At 34.6% G+C, this 23,851-nt stretch overlaps 1 protein-coding gene across 4 annotated transcripts in view; it reads left to right on the forward strand.

The window, feature by feature from the left end:
- Positions 1–23,851, forward strand: part of Dhc36C (Dynein heavy chain at 36C) — a 365,150-nt gene that overhangs the window by 37,279 nt on the left and 304,020 nt on the right. For 3 of the 4 annotated variants that reach the window (XR_014128870.1, XR_014128871.1, XM_081743777.1), the window contains exons 8-11: positions 5,153–5,394; positions 19,118–19,421; positions 21,036–21,251; positions 22,718–22,921. Coding sequence is in view for 1 of the 4 variants with exons in the window: in XM_081743777.1 (XP_081599903.1) it covers positions 5,153–5,394; positions 19,118–19,421; positions 21,036–21,251; positions 22,718–22,921 (966 nt within the window). In the remaining 3 variants the exon portion in view is untranslated. Of the gene's footprint in view, positions 1–5,152; positions 5,395–19,117; positions 19,422–21,035; positions 21,252–22,717; positions 22,922–23,851 lie in introns of those variants that run through there. The other variant, XM_081743784.1, reaches the window with a different exon arrangement.

Here is a 23,851-nt window from a genome sequence, read left to right on the forward strand (position 1 = left end):
AAAATCACTCCTTTTAAAGACAATTTATATTGACTTCCACATATCAACAAGATACACGTAATATACGTACAAATACAATTGAAGATATAAAACTAGAAAAGGTTAAAGAAAAAATGTAGCAATAAAGAAGAATCGAAAGGAAAATAAAGAAATTAAGTTAAATTTGAAGTTTATACAAATTAAAACGTGCATAAATAAAGCATAGAATTATTAATAAGCAAGTTAGAATGATTAATTTGATAACCGTATTAAAAATATCAATTATTATTAAAAATAATAATAAACAAAACTATTAATTTGATAATATAGGTTAATACATAGTTTGATAGTAATACATGGTGTCCACATTCTGGAAAGTCAGGGAAATCACAAGAAAAGCTTGCCAAGTCAGGGAAAGTCAGGGAAAATGCACAAGAAATTGTACGATCAATTACAAACATTACAATTAGAAAGATTTCTTGTATGTTTTGCAGTTGATTCCTGGAGGGACAAACACCATATGTTGATGGAAATGTACAAGTATTTTTGTATTCACCTTCTGATGCTTATCAGAAGGTACTTTCCCGCCTTCCTAGCGGCTCATTTTTTTCTTCCGTTTTTTTTTGTTTGTTTTGTTTTGTTTGTTTGCTTTTTACTTGACAGTAGAGTATTTTGAATCTCTTCTTGGTTTCATACATACTTTATTTTCATATTTTTCTAACACCTGTACTATAGGAATACCATGTCAATATTTCAGGCTCTTTGGTAGGCTAAGCGAAAAAAATTCAGTTGTTAATATCAGTTGAAATGTTTCGCACGAACTGAGCCCAATAATGAAACATACCAAAACTGAGGGCTTGTCTAGATACTTAATAGATTGTTTCGCATGGCCTGTACCCAATGATGAAAAGCAACAGGATGATTCAAAAGACTTGCACCATAAACTACACCCGTGAACATGTGATTGTGAGTCAATGATGCAGGCATAATGGGCTTGCTTATTCCGTGAGCGCTTGCTTCCCGTAAACAAACTTGGACTAGCTGTCAGTCCAAAGTCCTTATCAGTTAACTATTCCTTTGAACACAGTGTTTTTTTATATAAACAGGGCTCCCACTTGTCCTGTTTTCCTATATTTTGGAAATTTGTGACAATTATTATAGGACAAATATATATATCCTTTATTTCCTTTATTTTTCAAGTGCAGTCCCAATGATGATTTAAATTGCTACATATTAGCAATATGCTAATTGTGTCTTAGGATTTTTTCTGAGGGACTAGAATACGCATATGCCTTTATGAGCTATACATATTTGCTAATTTAATTGTATTTAAATTTTTCTTGTATAGATCATTAGTTTACAATGCCAAGAAAAACTCGATTTCGCGATCAGTGGCTAAGTGATCAGTCCATATTTATTTTATTATTATTTTTTTAAGGATACAGCAGGTCTACTAAGTTTAAAAAGTAAAAAGATACTCTTATTTTGTATTAATCTAAATCTTGTTTCCGGTTGCCCTTGGAGGTGAAGGGTGACCTTTTCTTACAATACATTTATATTTTTTTCTGTGCTTCAGAGCGTAATATTCTATTGTATCTACCTATCTACATAATTTCTAAACCGCAAAAGTTGGACCGCTTTGTAGTTACTAACATTGATATACTTACGAGATAACAGGTGCTGATAGTAAACTGTTACCCCAATTTGATTACCATCACTAATATATGTACGAGCTTTCGAGAACTAACTCACTGTTCTCATCATCAGGCTTAGATGGGAGAATAGGATGGGTGAGGGCAGCACGGACGATGATGTGAACAGTGAGTTAGTTCTTGAAAGCTCGTACATATATTAGTGATGGTAATCAAATTGTGGTAACAGTTTACTATCAGTACCTTTTGTCTGGTAAGTATATCATTGTACGTAATTTCTAATTTCACTTCCAAAAATATTTTAGATGCCTTTCTTTGCATTGCTTCAGAAATTAATATCACTTTCTCTTTTTGCAGGTTTAAGTGGGATGTCAACTCAATAATCTGACCTTATGAGTCATCATAATGGCTAATAAGTCAACTTCTTTTAATGATCAATGGCTTGATGAAAAGTTGTACCCGGAATTTTCATGTTGGATTGGACGTGTACATGGAAATAGTGGATGTGCGTTTTTCAAAGTATGTTCAAAATCATTCAAGCTTAGTAACATGGGACGAAGAGCAGTGTCCTCTCATGCTAAAGGACCTCAACATCTTAAGAACTTGAAAGCTAAACTCATGCAACCTGTTGTCAGTGTGTTTGTGCCTTCCAGTTCAACAGGTCAGTCATCGGGTACAAGTGACTGTAGCCAGGAATCTGATCAAACTGTGTGTAAGCATAAAGATGATCAGCCAGAATCAAGTGAAGGAAGTGGTGAAATCAATAGCAAAAATAAAGAGCGTGGTTTACATTCATACATACAGACCGAAGAAGTTATGAAGGCAGAAATAATATGGACTTTGGAGTTGGTTGCAAAGAAAATATCCTTTAATGCTTGCCAGAACATTAGCCAAACTTTCCAGTTGATGTTTCCTGACAGCTCTATTGCTTCCAAATTTACCCTTGGGAAGACAAAAGCCTCTTATCTAGTAAATCATGGCTTGGCTCCATATTTTAAAGATTGTGTTATGGATAGAGTTAAACAGGCTTCAGATTATGTCATATATTTCGACGAATCTCTGAATAAAGTAGTTCAGAGAGGCCAGATGGACCTAGTCGTAAGATTCTGGGATGTAAATCAACAAAAAGTTTCTACATCATATCTAAATAGTGTATTTTTGGGACGGGCAAGAGCCGATGATCTTTTGGAGAGATTCAGAGAGGGAATAGGTCTTTCATTAGACAATTTACTGCAGGTTTCCATGGATGGACCAAACGTAAATCTCCTCTTCAGGGAAAAAACTAAAGAGTGAAATGTGCCAACGAAATCCCGATGGAAAAAGTTTGATAGACACTGGTGTTTGTGGACTACATGTTTTGCATGGTAGCATGAAAAATGGGCTAAAGGCATCACAGTGGCATTTAGACGAGACTTTTAGGGATATGTATTACCTTTTTAATAACAGCCCAGCTCGCCGGGTGGAATATACTACCATTACAGGATCCACCGATTTCCCAAAAAAGTTCTGTTCTATCAGATGGCTTGAGAATGTGGATTGCTTGGAAAGGGCTGTGAAAATTTATCACAATGTGAAGAAATTCATACAAGATTCTACACTACCTAGTTGTCGGCAACAATCTTCTTTAAAGGAACAGATGAAAGACCCTCTGTTGAAGAGTAAGTTGGCTGGTTATAGAGTTGTTTCAGCAGAATGTGAAACTTTTCTTCGAAGATTTCAGTCTCCAAAGCCACTAATGCCTTTCTTGCACACAGCACTTTTGGACTTAATGCATAGTTTATTGGCTCGATGTGTGAAACCAGAAATATTGCAGCAAGCTGACTCTGCTCAAAAACTGATGTCTTTGGAACTTTCAAATGAGAACCTTCTTCCTTCAGCAATGATTGACATTGGTTTTGCTACGAGGAAAGTATTAAGAGAAACCGTATGTACAGACAAGAAAAAAGCAGAATTCAAACTTGAGTTTCGCAAATTAATCATAGGTTTAGTTCAGAAGTTGCGTGAAAGAAGCCCGCTGAAGTACAGGTTTGTGCGTGGTGTCACTTGTTTTGCCCCAAGTATTATTTTGGAGCAGCCATCTCTAGCAAGAAAGAGAGCGCAGATTGTTCTTGAAGACCTTCACAGTGCAAACAGGATTTCGTCAGATGTGGCTGAACAGGCAAAGAAACAGTTCAGTGTATTGTGTGTTGAAGCACAAGGTTCCTTGAAATCATACTTTTGCGAGTTTACTGCAAGACACGACGATTCTGTAGGATTAGATGAGTTTTACTACAAGATGCTAAAGGATGATGTCAAGTTTGCTAGCCTTTTGAATGTAGTGAAAATTTGCTTGATAATGTCACATGGCAATTCACCGGTTGAAAGTGGTTTCTCCATCAACAACTCACTACTTGTAGAAAATCTTGTAGAACACTCTCTGGTGTCTCAAAGACTTGTGCATGATGCTATCAGCAGTGCTGGGGGTGTAGGTAATATATCCATCACCAGGAGCTTACTACAGTCTGTAAAATGTTCCAGACGAAGGTACCAAGATTATCTGGACAAACAGAAAAGTGTACAGCGCGAAGGAGAAAAGAAAGTTGTAGAAAAGAGAAGGATTAATCAAGAGCTAAAAGATTTAAATGACAAAAGACAAAAGTTGCAGAATAACTTGAAATCAGAAGAAAGTGCTCTTCAAGCAAGAATCGATGAGCTGGAAAAGAAGAAAGGCAGTTTGTAATATGGAACACTTATTAAAAATATAAACTCTTTTATTCCCCACTTTTATGGATAGTTGTGCAATCATAAGTGAGAAATTTTCATGTGAACACATTCTCCATACTGTACAGAAAACGCTTTATTATTATTATTATCATTATTATTTTTTATTTTAAACCATGATATTTTTCAGTTTTATGTCAACATGTGCTAATATAATACATTTTGTAAACTTGTAAATGTACGTTAAAAAATCTTTCTGTATCTTTGTAATCTTGTGTGCATAATGTGTAATAAAATGTAATAATACGACAGTAAATAAGGTGAGAGTTGGCTGGCTATGGGGATGGTGGAGGCCAGAAAAAGTCAGGGAAAAATTGGAAATGCAGTCAGGGAAAATCAGGGAAAGTCAGTGAAATTGAGATGGAATTTTCTGTGGACACCATGTAATAACTTTTCTTCGTATTCTTTCAAATATATAAAAATTATTATATTTTAATTATAATATAGAGCTCTCTTACTTCTCAGAGTCTTTTCTCATCTGTTATATTTATATCAATGCTCTTGTCAATTACCATTGCACGAAAATTAACATCGATAGGTAAAATATAATGGAATATTTTTATTACTTTATATTACATCAAAAGCCATAAGTTTAATATGAACTATTTAATTTGTATATATAAATTATCATTGTTGGTTTATCTAAAAAGACCGTTATTGTAAGAGCGTAATGCATAGAAATAATACTATTAAGTATTCTGTGTATAATGTGTTTTGTGTACAATTTTAATGAGCAATTTTATTATTTTTGTTAATTTGAGGCACAAGATGAGGTGGGTGAATTTCTGTCAGAGGAAAGGAATTTCCAAGATTATTGTGAAATGGTGCTTTTTTTCCATGATTTAAGTCAATCAATTCCAGTGGAAATCGCACATGTAATACGCATTGGTATATTTGAAATACATCGAGAAGAATTGATTCGATATCTAGTTGAATTGGCTCAAACATTAAGGGATGATATATTGGATACGATGACTAATTACTATCAAGATCTGTGTAAACAGTAAGTATACTTTAGATTTTTGTATATATATATATATATATATATATATATATATATATATATATATATATATATATATATATATATATATATATATATATCAGTGGCGTGGCTTGACATTTTCACAATTGTTACCGGTTGTTGATATTACAGGTATCTAGTTTTTCAATATCAGAAAATCTAGTACTTTTTTTCTTTTAACGTATCAATCATTTCAGAGTATAGGCATTGGCAACGATTTTTACGGGGGAGTCAAATCCCACTTCATTTACCTTAATCTTTTTGAAAAGTGTGGCTCTTCAGGTTCTTCAATTATTTACTAAATATAATCGAAACCGTCTCTCAATGATCTTAGATATTCTTGAAAGTTATCTTTTTTTCTGCAAAACTTACATCATGAATTTTCTTCTCTAAGATATTGAACAAGATTTCTTATCTTGATCCTATAACATAAAAAAAGGTTTAAGTAAAAAATTGAAGTCAAAACTTTAAAGGGTTTGGTAGAATTTTGCTGCACTAACTCTGGTTTGAGAATCTCATTCGTCGATGTTTTTGTCATGGATTTAGAGTCCTAACAGTTCATCTTTAAAGCTATACAGCACATCATTTATCCTACCTTATAGTTCATCACCATATTATAGTTCATTTCCAAGCCTACCATGAAAATTTTAGAGGAAGTAGCAAAAATCTACGGGGACTGGCTCCCCTAAACCCTCCTGGATACGGGCCTGTGACTACAAAGTCCAAAGCATTTGTTCTTTTTGAAGACTTCGAGAATAAAGAAGCACGACATAGTTTTAGAAAAAACTTACACCCTTTTGTATAGTCAACGGACTTTTCTAACACTAAATTAAGCCTATGGGCATGACAATGAAAAAATAGACTTTTGTACAAGTATATTTTTGTTTAACAAGAGGCTGCTGCTTCCTACCTTACCAACCATAACCGAAGCTCCATCGTATGTTTGAGCAACAAGTTTTCCGTATTGAAAACGAGTCAGACTGTCAAACACAATTTGGGACAGTCAGACTACGGTATGATGAAGACAATTGCACCGTTCTCTTTCAACATATCAAACTGCATCAAAGTGCAAATTCAACTAGTAGGGTAGAGGCTAAAGCTGGAAATTTGCTGAATCGAAAGTATTCTATACTAAATTAAAAACAAAATATTTCCAACTTAATTAGCATAAATCCTAAATAATTATTCGAATTAGAAGGAGCGCCGGGAAACATCTTTACTTCTCTCTAATTATCATTACTATGAAACTGTATACTGTTAAGACAATGAAAAAAACTTTACGAATACGGAAATTACAGCTAAGTTTCCATACTTGGATTAGGAAGCAAACGAAACAGTATAGTTGAATCACACTGCCAGTTCGATCCTCTATAGCGAGAGGAGAGCGAGTAGAATAAACATGCTGATGATATTCTAGATTCTCCTTATTTTGAGAGGGAACGTTTCTATTTTTTCCTGTTCCACTCAGCCGAACGGTAACATAAGGGCCATTCCGAACGTCCAAATACGAGCGCGCAGGATGCTTCTGGCTGGCACGCTGAAAGGTACTTCTGGAGTGAATGACCGCTATCGGGTTGGCGTTACATCTGAAATCCACGGTATCAACAATAGTATGTTCCTATTTGACGCTGGGAGTGTAAATGTGGCATAGGCCGTCCGAACTTTTTTTTTTTTTTAAAAAAAAAGAAAGAAAGAAAAGGAAAATATGTAAACATCTTCCCATGTTGATGAAATTTAGAGACATATGAAAACAACGAAAACTTTCATATTTTTACCGTTACCGCCGGTAACAACGGTAACAGGCACTACACGTTCCTGATTTTATATATATATATATATATATATATATATATATATATATATATATATATATATATATATATCAGTGCTTTTTTGGACCGGAATACACCTGAATTTTGTTCCGGTACCTTTTATCAAAAGCTATTTTTTGTATTTATTGTTTTCTCTCAAAGCAGGTAAATTCTCCAAAAAATGAAGTTTCCTGTAATATATAATTTTTCATTCCCTGAGTCAATACCACACTAAATGGAAGTTTTCAAATCTAAAATACAGTAGTAAATTTCAATGTATTTAGCATAGCAGCCATTTTAAGTTTAAATCTGACTACAGCCATTGCGTGAACGATTAGTTGTAGTATATTTCACAAGTCATGTGTACACATAGCTTTATTAAGATATCATGGACTTTATTCTCAACCCTATGAACATTGTTTGAAAAATGCAGGATGCAGTGATAAATAGTCATGGAATTTGGATTTGCAGAGCTATGTGTGTGGGGGCTTGGCATGGCAGATAGTACATGTATGTTTGCAAATTTTCTGACAATTCTCGTGTTTTCTTGCACTATTTTCTTTCACTAACTTCTTCAACATTTGAATTTAAAACTCTCCTCCTTAGCCTACAGGACTAATATAACCTGGGGACGTTAAACTAGTGTTTTGTTATGTTTGTTTTGTAACATTAAACTACTTCTAAAGTAAGTGCTAGGTAAATAATTCCATTCAAAAGTTATCAAACACTGTGCGTATTGCGAAAACTTTGGATTTACGTAGTGAATACGTATTGCTCAATATGTAGACAGTATCAGTTAAACTTTTTATGACTGTTGGGTATTGAAATAACAGTTGACATGTTCTTTTAAGTGTTAGAGTAGAAAGTGCTTGATTGAGTGTCACTATATTATTGACATGTTTTGAGACATTACTTCATAATTTTAAAAAAATGATAAAGAGTAAACATCTATGCAGGAGTGTAGCCAGCAGGTTTATATAGGAGGGGCCAACTGCAATCTACAAAGACAAAAAATTGTGTTGCAGCTAGTGTTTTTGAGGCGTGAAAAAAATTGGTTCCCTTACAGAAAACTAAAAACTCTGTTTTAGCTTCTTCTTCTTCTTCTTCTTCTTCTTCTTCTTCTTCTTCTTCTTCTTATTATTATTATTATTATTATTATTATTATTATTATTATTATTATTATTATTATTATTATTATTATTATTATTATTATTATTATTATTATCTATAAACTATATTGCAGGTAGTTTTTATTAGGCTTAGTTTTTCGTGTTTTTCCACATATTACGTAACACTATTTTTGACCAATTTTTAACCCCTACCTCCCCCTTGTCACATTTTGTAACACGAGGCTGAATCCATCGCTCCTTTGTTACGTAATACTTTTTGATTTTTGTTTTTTTCACAAATTTTACTTATCTGGGAGGTTATTACAATAAAAAACTATTTTTAATGGTAGAACTTTTTATTACAAAATGCTGTTATTCTAAATATATTTGTAGTGGTGTTTTTTCGCTAACAAATCAAAGTATTAGAAAATGGTAGAACCGTAATAATATTTTAACCCCGTAAGGTTGTTTAATTAACCAGTCCTCATTCTTCGAAACTGCATACTGTCGTTTTCCCAAGGAGGTCACACCCATCCTTTTAGGTCACCGATGATTGGTAAGGAGGAAATATGCCGTGAGATGAGGCAAAACAGGATCTGAAAAAGTAACATCGACCTCTTTTTCAGGGATCCAGGATGCTTCGTGCATTTGAGTTTCGACGGTGCAAAATTTTGTTCCTCGTCAACCACAGATTTGAAGTGACTACACACGTAGAGCAGGGACATTTCGTTTGTGAACAAGCTTTCGAGCGTCTTCTTTGGACTTAGGACTTCTGTTTACTCATTTTAAAGTTCTTCTTGTCCTAAATCAGTGCGAAAATGCGAATAAACTCGATTTCTTCAGAAGTTTTCAAATCCAAAAATAATAATAAAAAAAGTGGTACGAGATGAATATCCGACAAATTCGGTTTTTAATATCTTATTCTGGTCTGTAAATCGTGATCATTCCGTCGCGGAAAATATTATTCCACAAAAGAGAGTTTCTTCTGTTTAACATGTGAAACCCCTTAAAAGAATAGAGTTCGTAACGATTCAAATTTAAAGTTTTAAATAATATTCTCAGAAACAGCGATATGATAATCGCTTCCCTCGCATTCGTAGGTGTTTTCAAGCGGTAGTTACGATCACTAACAACCAACGCCAGAAAAGCGTGTGCCGTAAATGCAGTGCTGGGATAACCATAAAACAGAGTTTTATTGTATTGTGATACACACAGAGTTCGTCACCAGTCATGCTGGTGCCCATAGCGTCTTCGAATTCCTTTTGTATGATTTAATTTACATAGGCTATAATTCGTAATTTTACAAAACAATAGAACTAATTGTTTATTTATAAAAAAGAAAAGAACCGAATAAAATTATTCGTTTAAAAGATTACATATAAATCTGAAAATAAAAATAAAAATTACAGCAAAAAACATGCGTTACGTAACGAAGACGTAACCCCCATCCTCCCCCCTTGTCACATTTCGTAACGCAAGGTCGAACCCTCTCTCCTTCTTTACCGCGTACGTAATATGTGGAAGCGCCTGATCTCTACTATGACCCCTTAACGAAGAACCCCGGACCAAACGTTATTACTCTTCTACACAGAACCTATCTATATAAGAGAGGGGCCGCGGTAGCTTAGTGATAGAGCGTTCACCTCTGGTGCATGGGGTCCCTGGTTCGATCCTAGCTCGCGCCAAGTGAACTTTGTGGTGGACAAACACCGTGTGGATGGGTTTCCTCAGGGGTCTTCCGTTTCCTCCCACTTTCTTCATTCCACCATTTCATTCATTTCTCATCATCACCGTCTCCTTTAGCCTAGTCGGCATAACCGTGGGACGTAATACTCAAACATTTCATTTTCTATCTATATAAGACAATTTTCTTTGAAAGGACCCCGCACAATCTTTATGGAAATAGGATTTCGGCGGAATTTCTTGAAACTGTGATATGTTGTGGATATTTTGATCCTGAGAAAAACTCGTTGGGCACAACCACCAATCACTAACCGTTTGGCCATCACAGGGCCACTTTTTTGAAAACAGTCAAAGATAATGATGTTCTGAATTTCGCTGACAATGACCGAAACAATGATATGTTGTAAATCTTGTCATCCTGACAAAAAGTCACAATAGGCGCAACCACCAATCACTGACCACTACGAGGCTTCTTTTTTCAAAACAGCCGAAGACAACAATATTCTGGGATTTTGGTGGAATTTCATGTCACCGTCATGCTTAGAAGAACTCACGAGTGAGCGCAACATTTATCAGTGGCTGTTTGGTGAAACGTATACATAGTATATTTTACTAGCAAAGGATTTTATTCATTGAAAGTAAGTATGATGATTACATTGACGTTTCCTTGGTATTTCTAGACTGCTTTGGCGATTGTAATGGATGCACGTGTCAAGTCAAGAATCCTAGGTGAACCGTGATCCGAATATCAACACAGGAGCGTTAATGACTAGGCCTGTCGTACAAGTACTATATCAGGGCATTCGTCTGTGAAAAAGAATCTGTCGTTTTCAAAAATGTAGTCCTATAGTGGCCAAACGCTTAGCAATTGGTAGTTGTATCCATTGAGACTTTTTCTCAGGGTCATAGTATCTACAACATACCACGGTTTCAGTCATTTTCCCTCTGGTGCTAGGGGTCCCGGGTTCGATCCCAGCCCCCGCCAAGTGAACTTTGTGGTGGACAAACACCGTGTGCGTGGGTTTTCTCGGGGTTCTCCCGTTTCCTCCCACTTTCTTCATTCCACCATTTCATTCATTACTCATCATCACCGTCTCCTTTAGCCTAACCGGCATAACCGTGGGACGTAATACTCAAAGATTTCATTTCATTTTTTTCAGTCATTTTCACCGAAATCGAGAATATCGTTATCTTCGCCTGTTTAAAAAAGTGGCCTCGTAGTGGCAAACGGTCAGTGATTAGTGCAGGGATGCAAATAAGCAACACAATTTTACTAGCCCAAGAAAAAAGCTACCAGCCCACATCCTACCAGGTACAATAGAAATAATTTACTTTGGTATTTTAATAGTGATATCAAAAACTCGCCCGCACCGATGAACCATTCGCTCCGGGCGAGCGCACGAGTGGTTATTTGCATCCCTGGACTAGTGGTTGTGTCCATTTATACTTTTCTTCAGGATCACAATATCTACACCATATCACGGTTTCAGACATTCTCACCGAAATTCAGAATATCGTCATTTTCAGCTGCTTTCAAAAAAGGAGCCCTTTAGTGGCCAAACTGTTAGTAATTGGTGGTTGTGTCCATTGCAACTTTTTCTCAGGATCATACTATCTACAATATATCACAGTTTCAAGCAATTTCACCAAATCAAATTTCCATAAGGATTGTGCGGGGTCTTTTCACTTAATTTCTTTGTTTCCTGACAAAAATATTTATTTATTATTCGTGAGTAAAAAAAATATAACTCTTTATTAACAGCTATATCTCACTTCCTGTTTTACACCAAGTAGAAAAAAAGCGCGAATGAAATCAAAACTGAATAAAAACATTTTTCGCCAAATTTTCCAACTGATAAAAATATGTTTTTTAAAACACTAGTTACAACATATAAAAAATAATGTACTTACGAATCAGTTCAGTACCATTGTTTTATGGCAGTATTTATAGTACCTTGTTAAAACGTTTGTCTTCAAACTGTCAAATATAAATCACAGTAAATTGTGTAATCTGCTGTCACAAAAAGTACACCATACTATTTTTCGATCGGTATGGTAAAATATCTTTCCATACCATTTTACCGTAAATTATTAATTATATGTAAACTTTGTTATTTTGTAATGACTGAAGCGAGGTAACCTTATGATGATGTTTGAAAAACTGGTCATTTGGTGAGGGTGGGGGACAGGAAAACATTTGGAGGGGCCTGGCTCCGATTGTCCCCCCGTGGCTACACCCCTGGATGTATGTATGAAATGGTGTTTCTTCGTGATTTCGCAATTCTATGGAAATTGTGTTACACAATTAGACTTTATCCTCTTCGTGCAGCGGACCGTCATTGCCAGGAAGGGGCTGAGACGGCAGCCTCATTTATCATTCATTTATCATCTGTTCATTTGGATGTGTTTTGATTGCTCTCACAGTTGTGAATACCGCTGCGGGACTCGCGTGCTTTTAGCTTTTGTTGGATATTAGTGGTCGTCTCCCTCTGTCTAAAGTGGACGTGCACCGTTCTAACGTTTTTTTAACGTCAAGTGTTCTGTTCATTTTTTGCACGGAAACGTTCTAAAAACGAGAAAAATATAAAATAAACTTTCGCACTATTATTATTTTTTTTCGTTCTTGTTTGGTTTGGGCTGTGTTTCTGTTCATTCTGTTTTTTTATTCTATTTTTATTTTTTTAATTATTATTTGGGGATCACGTGTTTCTGTCGACTGTAGTGATGGTTTGTCGCATCCTTCATTTTTCTTCTTTGGTGAGGGTATGGCTAGTGATTGCTAGGGAAGTAATGTCAATTCTCGCTATGAAAGCCCGGTGTGCAGTTCATCGATCACACGCATTTTAAAATTTATTCGTGGTTAAATTTTCTCGAAATTCCTCTGAGCTGGGCTTTCCCTGAAAGAAGTCCAAAACAGAAGAGCATGAACCGGAGTAATCTTTTATTAAAGATACAGTGGAAAATACAATGTCGCGACTCCAGTAGTGCGCTATATTGTGATAAAAGAGAATGAAGCAGATAACTAACAGCAGTGGTATCAAGGGTTTGGCATCTTTTGTAATTAATAATTTGTTAACTACATTGAAGGACAGGTTAAGGATATTAGAAAGCTTCTCACCAACATTGAAAACTGGAAACGAAAGGCAGACTCCAAAGCTACTCAAACTGGACAGCGTTGGACAATTTAGCGTCATAGTAGGATTACATCGCCTACGAAATGTCTGTCGCTCGTCTTCAACGCCAGCAAGGAGTATATTAAATCAGAGCTGAACAACATGTAGACAATCTCGAATCAAAAGTAAGAAATCGGATGAACTGCTTTCAACTCAGTCACTGATTCTTACTTTTAGTCTACCCATAATCCAGGTATTAGCTAAGGCTGAATATTATCGTCTCAAAAGTTCGACTTTATATTTCCTGTTCTCTTCGCCGTATTAAATCCCAGCACGTCTTGTGACCCAACGTCTGCTATCTGTAAGAACTGTGACCAAGGAAGTCATGGTGCGGAGCTCTGCCCAGCGACATAGCCTTCTCATGTTAATTGCAACTTGATCATTCTGCTTGGTCTAGAGATCATGCAGCCTTTCAGCGAGAAAATCTTATCCGACAGTTGATGATTGTAGAGAAAATTTCCGTTGCCAATGCTAAGCGTTACCTGAAAATCCATATTCCAAACTCGCTTTCTGCTCCATTTGCCGGTACTTCTCGGAAGTCTGTGGCAACCCAGACAACTAATATTTCAACGCAAACCGAACTTTCTATAATTAGAATCTTGAATATGAAAACTGAATCTTGAATTGACTCTCCAGTCGTACAGTCATTGCTTTATCAAACGAACTTCCCAATCCACTACGTTTTGTTAGTAGCGGTGGCCTCATCAAATTAATGCCACCTCATCATTACCCGTCATACATTGCTGGCATGAAATTAACCAGCATATACGTCGTCGTCTTAACGACTCGGCCGTCTCCCAGAAGAAACTAAAAGTTTAAGCATTCGTAAACCACCATCGATTTCACTGCAATTTGGTGTTGTGGAAGACGAACTGATAGATAGTGAGTGGACGGTAATTAGCTCACGAGGCAAGGTTCATCTCGAACGTTAGTCTTTCCAAAAATGGAGGGGCCGCGGTGGCTCAGTGGTAGAGCGTTCGCCTCTGGTACATGGGGTCTCGGATTCAAACCTTGCTCCCGCCAAGTGAACTTTGTGGTGGACAAACCCCGTGTGCGTGGGTTTCCTCGGGGTTCTCCCGTTTCCTCCCACTTTCTTCATTCCACCATCTCATTCATCACTCGTCATCACCGTCTCCTTTAGCCTAGCCGGCATAACCGTGGGACGTAAAATTCAAAAATTTCATTTCCAAAACTGGCACTGCTTCTATGGGATTTTAACGGCTTCGATAATCACCTTGAGGAATTGAAGCAGTTGATCTCTTATCACACTGCAGTTGCATGTTTTGCAAGAAACTCGTTTTCAACCTACACAGTTACTTGTTTTAACTGATGACACAATCAATAGGTGTGATAAGCATGTTGATGATCGCACCCGTAGTTATGCTTAGTGACTTTAATTTCTGGTATTTTAACGTAGACTCAAGGTTGCAAGTAGTTGCAGTCCAAAAATTCTTCTCCTGACGGATCACACTCTGAGCATGGGCAACAAAATGGGCACTCCTGCTGTTGCTGAGCCCCTTTATTATTGAGCATGTAGATATCAAAGCCGGGCATACCCCCGATATGGTGCAATTAGTGTCTTTTTGGTGTGACATGAGAACCACTTGTCTCAATGAACAAAGCAAGTACTGTCTCGACTGTAAATCGAATAATTGCGCAAGATTTACACCTGGTAAAAACACATAAGGCGTCGTCCCTCATATATTACGTAGAGAAAGCCGAACAGTCGGAAGCTGTACGAACAGCATCCTGCAGTTAACAGGTGGAAGTCTGTAGTGAATTTGTACGATGCATAGGTATATCTGTCGGAATTCAATAAGAAAAAAGCAAATTGTGATGCTTCAGCTTTTGCTTTTACATCTCAATTTTCAGGTCACTGATATTTAATGGGGCTTATATATATTTGACCTGCACAGTTATGTTTGTTATTTGCGTTTCAATTGTATTTGTTGGTTTAAATATATTTTATATTAGCTGAAGTAATCTGAATCTGTACCGAAGATTACAGAATGGTGATTGGCAGTGCGAAATAATTTTGGTGCCAATGTATATTTGTTAAAAGAAGAAGAAATTGTAATTATTACTATAATATATGTGAAATCTCCTACAAGAAAAAGGAAATTTAACAACTTAATTTTCAGTCAAATTTCCTGGATTTTGAGAAGTTTCTTGCAGCCAGAAAAGGAACAAAACTCTGAATAAGTATTTAGGATAATTAAAGTAAAATTGCTTTATTATTTGTTGGTATAAATAAAAGTAACAATGATGCATCAGTAACTAAGCATCTCCGGCAGGATTATCCTCCCACAGCTAAATTCTCCCAAATATTCTGCATAACGTGTTAAATCATCTTGAAGTCAAATCTAAATTCTTGTGTAAAATCAGTTATCAAATCTGAAACTTTCAATTGTGTTTTAGTAATCCAAATATTAAAATTTCGATAATCTATCTATTAAAATGCCACAATAGCAATTAAAAGCGCCTGAGCTCCAACCTATAGCTTTAGCTTTCAAATTTTCCATTTACGGTTATGTGTGATTTAACGTTTAACAGAGACAAACATTTTAAGTGTTTGTACTTTAAATAGTCTAAATTAGTTAACTATATCTTTTTCTTAAATTTTATGGTATAAAATTATTGTTCAAAGCCTTGTATTTTAATAAGCCTTCTCTAAAATCAATGCATGTGAATTGTGCTTCCATCTTCCGAGTTCTTTTAAACTATATGTTGAGGACGTTTATATGTTTGTGGTCAGTCCTTCCGACAATGAGATCTCGGAAACTACAGGCTCTAGAAAGATGACGTTTTCACTGATGGATTGGAAATTTTGCGTAGATTGTCCAGTTCTAATTGAATATTTAAGAAAACATGGCCATTATTTCTTTATTACATTTTTTAGGGCACACTGGAAGCGTAGAAATTAAAAAAAAAAAAACTAAAGCATCATATCCTATGCATTATACATTCCAACACCGCATTGTTTTATATTGGAGTTGTATATGTCTCAGGCGTTTGTTTCATGGCAAAATAATAATAAAAAAGGAAGGATAACCATTTCTCGAGTCTAAGATAAATTTTTATCTTTTGAGTATTATGCCCAATGAACACCATATATAACTGACATTATAAATAATTGTATATGTAATGTATTTGCTTATTACATACTGCATGCAAGAAGAAAGAAAACGTTGGTCATACATGAATTAGAAACTCCAACCGAAAGTAGGGTCAAATCTTGCAAACGGTGCGAGATATTGAGAAAAAATAAGCGAAAAAAACCCCCCCTTTATGATACCCCTTGCCGATTTTTTTTATGATGACGTCTTTCACTTGTTGTTGAGTTGAGTTGATATTGAGTTTAACGTCCCGTTCAGCAGCGAGGCTATATGAGACGTGGACCTACTGATTAACGTGGAATCCGAACCACATGAGCTCCCGCCGGGAATCGAACCCGGGTCTCCCACACCAAAGGCGCATACGCTAACCGCTTAGTTACAGAGGAGCTCCGTCTTTCACTTGTGTTTGTAAAGGGACATGTACATATGTTGTAAGGAATGAGAAGGAGATTTATGCTCATATACGAATGATGTGCTGTGTAGAGAGCGCAGGTTCAGCTAGTCACTTCATTAAATGCGTAGATATTTGTTTCCGGCGTTACTCATAGTTTATGTGTAATGATCATTAAGGTAATTGGTAACTGGATAATCAACACCTAATCTTGTGGATCGATGGCACGACTTTAATGTGGATTTTAATGAATTTTTAAGAAATGAGGACGAGTTTAATTCTTGGTGTGATTTTGTAGTCATAAATGAGGTATGAAAGGCGACGTTTTTGAATAAGTATAAAAAATAAAATAAGAAAATAATAAATATTTGATATGAAATAAATAAATAAATAATGGAGCTATGTATGAAGAAATGAATACATAAATAAGAGAATCATAGAAGTGAGTAAATAAATAATCTAAATAATATATATTAGGCTACAATCTAACCAGCGCAATTATAATTCATAATTAATTTCAAAGACTAGCTGAATGCTGTGCATATACATATAATACATTGTTTTTATTATTTGATGCCTACAATATATATTATGGTCTTAAAACCATCCACTGTATAATGTAGTCGGATTCTCCTTTAATATGTTACTACCTAAACAGACGTAATCAAGGAGAGAAGCCCAACAAATAAAAATCAACTATTGTTACGACCAGCATCTTAGCAAATTGAAGATTGATTATGATAATGGAATTATACCATCATATGTAATATCTTCGTTAACGCAAATAATAATTTGGTTGTTGTTATTGATTGTTTGACACTTCTATTTTGAACAAAATATAAACCATAAAAAATTAGAATCCAGTTGTTGTTTACATGTTTAAGTAGTGTTTATGCAGAAATAGTTGTTTTCTTATACTACAATTTTAAATCTATTACCTTCATATGCAAAGGTCTGGAAAATCTTAGGTTACGTCGATTCTCTGGGGTAAGGTCAACTCGTTTTCAACGAATCTGGATGCGTTGAAGTATTTTCTAGAACATTATTTCTAGTGGCGACTCAAGAGGCTTAGGAAGTGTCACCTATCGCCGGTCATAATGATCACGAATGATAGCGTGACATTAGAAATGCTATTAAATCGTTGCGTGAACAAAAGGGAGCAATACAAAATCATCTATCATCCCCTTAATTCCAAAGTGTTCTAAGTAGGTACGTAAGTGCGCGGGAGGTTTTCCACTCGGGCTTATGGTTGTTGGTGGTTACTGCTATAACCGCAAACTTAGGCTACACAGAGCAGACAAAACAGCTAAAATTGATGCAGCTTATTGTCAGACGAATATTTTGGAACCATTAATTTCATGGCACGTGAAACGGGAATTCATAAAATCCCTTTTACAATCATTCTTGTGAAATTCTCTGATGCATCCTCAGTCGGTTTTTGTGGATTCCCGTTGTTGAAACGAGTGTTGGGCTGTAATCAAACTGTACTTAAACACAATCTCCCTCACTGTGGAAACTGAGGTCCAAGGCAATAGATAACAGACAGAACTACACATGGAGAACAGCCACAGTATTTCGTAAGCTTGTAAAGGCGCCAAATTCGTTACCTTAAATTTGAAACAACCTTCTGTATACATATGTAAATTACTGTCCTAATTTATTATTCTTTGTCTGTTACTCCTGCGACGAACCCATCCCACTAGTTTTATCTCCTACCTGGAGAACCTTCTATTTTTAACGGTGTAGCTTTATCACGTGACTGCATCCAAGATGGTTCCCATCTATATACTTCATAGTAATCTACCTTTAATTTTGCTTTCTTTTCGTCCTGTTGTTTTCTTGCTTCATCTGATGAAGTTTTTGAGCAAAAGTTTTTATATTGTACGTTTTTTAGTGTTCTGTAATAATGGTTTCAATATCTTCTGGTAAGTAATTCCACATATATCAAATATATATATATATATTTAAGTGTTGAATCATTAAAGTAATACTTCCATTATTTGCTGCGATAGATACTATGGAATATGTAACTTAAATATAGACAGTCCTATTTTATATTTTATATGTTAAGATTTCTTATTTCCAGCGGAACTTTCTGAGAGAAGATAACTTTACTTCTCAAGATATAACAAAATTTTCTTCTTGGAAAATGTTTGTTGCACAATTGAAAGAATTATTATGAATTTTATTTCTTTATCTTTCCTGTGAGGAAAAGTGGAATGTGATTTTGGATATCATCGATAAAAGTGCCAGAGTGTACTGAAACCGTCTGATTGAAATACAAAATTTCGTAATACAAGATAAGACTATCCATAATACTTCCTTTACTTTTTTAAAAATGTTATTCTTGCTTTCCTATTACAATGTGATTTGAACCTTTAATTTATTTATTTTTTTCATTTTTATTTTTTTATTTTAGAGTTAGTGCAGACTATGAAAAAATTACAGATTATGCGTTGAGAAGTCCTGTGGATACTTTTGATTTAATGGAATTCATATCCACAGTTGAACATATGGAGTCAGTGGTAATATTTGATCTGGAAGATCAGTTGAGAGAAGTATTGCAGTATATGCTTTTTTTGTCCGATTATACGTCGTTCGCGCCGTCAGAAATAAAGCAAAATTGCATTGCCTTCCAATGGTATGGGAGAATGCCATCTGTTTTTGAAGAACACAGAAAAATAGTGGAACAGAAAACAATAGAATATCAAGAATTGTTAAAGGTAATTCTAGTATGAATAAATTTAGTGTTTCTTGTATTTCTTTGTCCCCTCTCTGTTTCACTTTACACTACTACCTAAAGAGTTCAAAAACGTTAACCTTAGTTTTTCTTCAATAGTTTCTTGTCTTCTATTATATATGTTTTGTAAAAATTGATTTTCTATATACTTTTATGAAAGAATGTACTAATATCGATGTTTATTTTAAGTATTACGTATATATACAGGGTGTTTCAAAACAACACCGACAACGTTTGAGAGGTGATTCCTGACACCAAGATAAGACAAAAAGTCGAAGTTATAGGCTGCCGAAAACGTGAAAAAATGAACTTTAAAGGTCCATAGCTCCAAAACTATGGGACCTATCGTAATCGGGTCAAGACTTTACTAAGAAATAATATGTGGTCTATCCAAAAATACATGCCTCAGAATTCTGCAGTACTTCCGCAGCAATTTTTATAGAGGTAGTTAGTGAGTACTTCAGATTATATGCTCGTAACCAAACTTCCTGTATAAAAATTGTTGCGTGGGTATCTTAGGATTCTGAAACATGAATTTTTGGATAGAGCACATATTAGTTCCTAAGTGAAGTCTTGACCCGACCACAGTAGGTCCCACAGTTTTGGAACTATGGACCTTTAAAGTTCATATTTTTCATGTTTTCGGCAGCCTGTAAACGCGGAGATATGTAATATAAGCAATAATATGCAAAGAACAAGGACTCATCTCCACGGCACCATTAATTACGTATCAAATATACTGTAACACCCTTTCGCTATTTTATCTTTCTGTTATTGCCAAAATCAATGCACACTGTTTCTTTCACAACCGTAAACGAAATATTAAGCGTAGGGGGGAATTAACGATTTTTGGTTATCATGTTTACATATAACTTATTACTAGGAAATAAAATTTATTACGCAAATGAAATAAAATTCATTACGCAAATAAATACTGAGTTATATAAGTATGAGAAACAGTGGGAAAAAGGAATAGTCCAACATGGCCACTATAGTTAGAAAACTTTTGCGTGATGGTTTTTGCAGATTCCGATAATCCAAAGATAGATGTTTGACAAAACATTTCATTATGACAGCTGAGTTTTAATATATTTTAATAACAATAAAACAATTTAAGGAACAAATAACAGAGGAAAAAGAGCCAAACTGGCGTTGTAAATGAAAAACTTGACCCAAATATTTTTACAAATTTCCTGCACTTCTTCTTCTTCTTCTTCTGTCACTCTCCTTTCATTCTCTCTTATTTCTTAAAGAAGGAGAGCAAGAAAGAAGAGAGAAGAAAAGGAAAGCGTGAGTGAAGAAGATGAAGAAAAGATGGTGTGAAATAGAAAGCTTAGGAAAACAAATAGAAGTCCTGAGGAAGCTATTGAAGAAAGGAGGAGTAAGACCATACAGGAAAGGGAGTAGAAGAGTATAGATTTAGTGAAAAAGAAGAGAAACGGGGATTCAACAAAGTGAAAAAGTTATCATTCAATATTAACTTCTGTTCATTATATTCATTTTAACTTCTGTTAAAAATTGAGATAAATATATCAATAAGAATGTTAATACGTAATGATGTACAACTTCTTATGGAATTATTTATGCTTTGTTATAGGTGAAATGCCAGCGATTTCAAGAGGATTTGGAGTCATACAATAGACAAGTTGATGAATTTGAATTTTATGGAGATCTCAACGAGTTACAGAAGTACCTGAAAAAAGCGAAATATTTGAACGATCGACTTGGAAATGCTTTAGAACGAATTGATGGTTTCAATGCTGAAGAAACGGCGTATGGATGGGAACTTACTCAGTATCCATTGCGGAAAGTAGTAAGTTGACTAGTATCTTTTGTCTAAGAAATTTCTTTAATCTGAAACCGCGAAAGGGAATGCATGATTGTGTAAGAAATTTCGAGCGTGGCAGTGCTCAGATATATGTATATTTGAGTAGAACCAATTATAAGAAAAATGAGAACGTTCAAAAGTACGTAAAGAAAAGTCTACACATGAAAAATAATCATAACTGTATGCATTTTAGGGTTTAATTTATATCAAAGAACAAATATACTCTAGAGAGAGACAAGAACACTAATCTTTTTTCACCAGGATCAAGATCCTCAAATCAAATCACGATTAATGTAGTCTGAACAAACATGGGACTACTTCATCATCATCATCATCAATGACAGTAATCACACCATAAATTACAGCAAATAAGAAACTTTTAAATTTTCTGCTACTACACCAAAATTTGCGTAATACTGAAGTTATTTAGCGTCAAAAATCATCAATGTAGTTCAATATTAATGGATATGGAATCACTATAGTTTCGGAAAAGGAATATGGCGGCTACCACTCTTTCATGCTAAAGTACTCTATATACACTATGGCAAGGAGTATAACAAGTAAAATGAAAATGCTTCATACTCACTGCAAAATCTGAGAAACGGTTTCGAGGATCACAGTCCTTACCATCAGCTTTTTTAACTTCGGAAAAGGTAAATACGTGTGGAAGGTGAAAGCATGGTGATTCGAAGTAAATATACCACTTAATGTCAAAAAGAACTATGGGAAATTTTATTATCCTTGGCGTTCCGTTGATTCTGCACGTTTCTGCAAAAATAAAGAGAATATTACAGAAATATTGTATTAATACTTGAGGTTCCTCCAAAATCAATTAGGAATTACCGTACTAACTTGAAATCATATTTTACCGGCTTTCTACAACCCAGTGGAGTTTACAATGTCATTTGCCAGCATGATAAATTGTATGTAGGTCTGACTGATTTTTTTTTTTTTTAAATCAGGATAACTGAACATGCTCATACTATCAGGACTCTTAATCTATAGATATGTGGACTATCATTACACCGTAACGAAAACAAATATAATATTGCTAATGTGTGATTAATGGAAAAAGCAAAAAAACTACAATTGAACGCAAAATTAAGGAACATAATTTAATTCACGAATTAAAATCTACACTCAATCTTTCTAATTGTTTATTTGTAACTAAGGTAACCAAAACGATAAATGTTTCAGCTAATTAATTGGCATCATGTATAGTTGATACACAGACAGTTGTTTGTGAATGTTTTTGCCCATTTTTATTAATTGTCATTTAATAATAATAATAATAATAATAATAATAATAATAATAATAATAATAATAATAATAATAATAATAATAATAATAACTTGTTTGAAAATTTATAATACATCGTAATTGTTTTGATTTAAACTATATTAGGTCAAGAAAATTTCGATTTGTTTCTATTGATATTATTTCATTTTAGGTTGCTGATAAATTAGCTCCATATTTGAAAATGTATGAAACAGCGAGTGATTATCTCGAAAATTATGAAAAGTGGATGTCAACAAGAATTGGTACATTTGAACCAGATGATATAGATGCAGCAGTTTCAAGTGCTCATAGAACACTATATAAACTGGAGAAGACTTTCGCGAACCAACCAACAGTTCTTGGATTAGTTACCGAGGTAAATAAATACTTTGCTCAACTTTTCAATATTCTTGTAAATAATTGATAGCATTGTTTCTATATGATATACAAAAGGCGAAGTTGAATTCGTACTTATAGAGGAAATGGTGTAATAAAATCACGTATTTCCTTTACTTATCATATATAATATTTCTTCAAGCTATGTCATTCTCTAAAGGTGATAATATTTAGAAATATTTTTTGTGGAAGTTTAAGTTGGTTTGCGTTAATTGTTCACCATATATTATTATTATTTAATAAAAGCGTTAAAATGACAAAAACGTTTTAACGATTGTGAAATAATATATATTTTGCATTGTCTTCGCAGGTCAAATGTGAAATATAGATAAACTATACTATTGGACATTTAATTGTTGTCAAGGAACAAATTCTCTTATAATTGTATCATTAAGTTGCTTTTATCAAAACTGTGTAAAGATACGTACTTTGTTACACAGAAAATTTTCTATACGTATTGATCAAAATCTTACAAAAATTACCGTGCAAAGCAGTTTTCTCTTAATACATATGTCTAACTCTTATTTTAGTCAATAGGAAAAATAATGGTGTATTATCTGGTGTGCTGTTTTCATTTTGAGGGACATTGTCGTCCGTTAGCAAATATAATTTTCATAAAATTAAGGCTTCAGAAACAAAATGTATTCTTCTTACAAGAAAATTTTTGCCCTTGATATTTACAGTAATTTGTTTATTTGTTTTTTGATTGGAAAAAGTAGTTTTCAACATCTCTGTTTCGCAATTATACTGTAAATAATGAACATTAAAATATTGCGCAGATCTTTCTTAGTTTACGCCCTACAATTATGTTCCTAGGCTAAAGAGGACGATGGTAATAAGATGGATGAAATGAAGAAAGTGGGAGAAAACGAGAGGACCGTAAGAAAACCCACCACATAGTTTTTTTTTT

The sequence above is a fragment of the Thermobia domestica genome, chromosome 2 (assembly GCF_964235325.1).
Source record: "Thermobia domestica chromosome 2, izTheDome1.hap1.1, whole genome shotgun sequence".
NCBI classification, from domain to species: Eukaryota; Metazoa; Arthropoda; class Insecta; order Zygentoma; family Lepismatidae; genus Thermobia; species Thermobia domestica.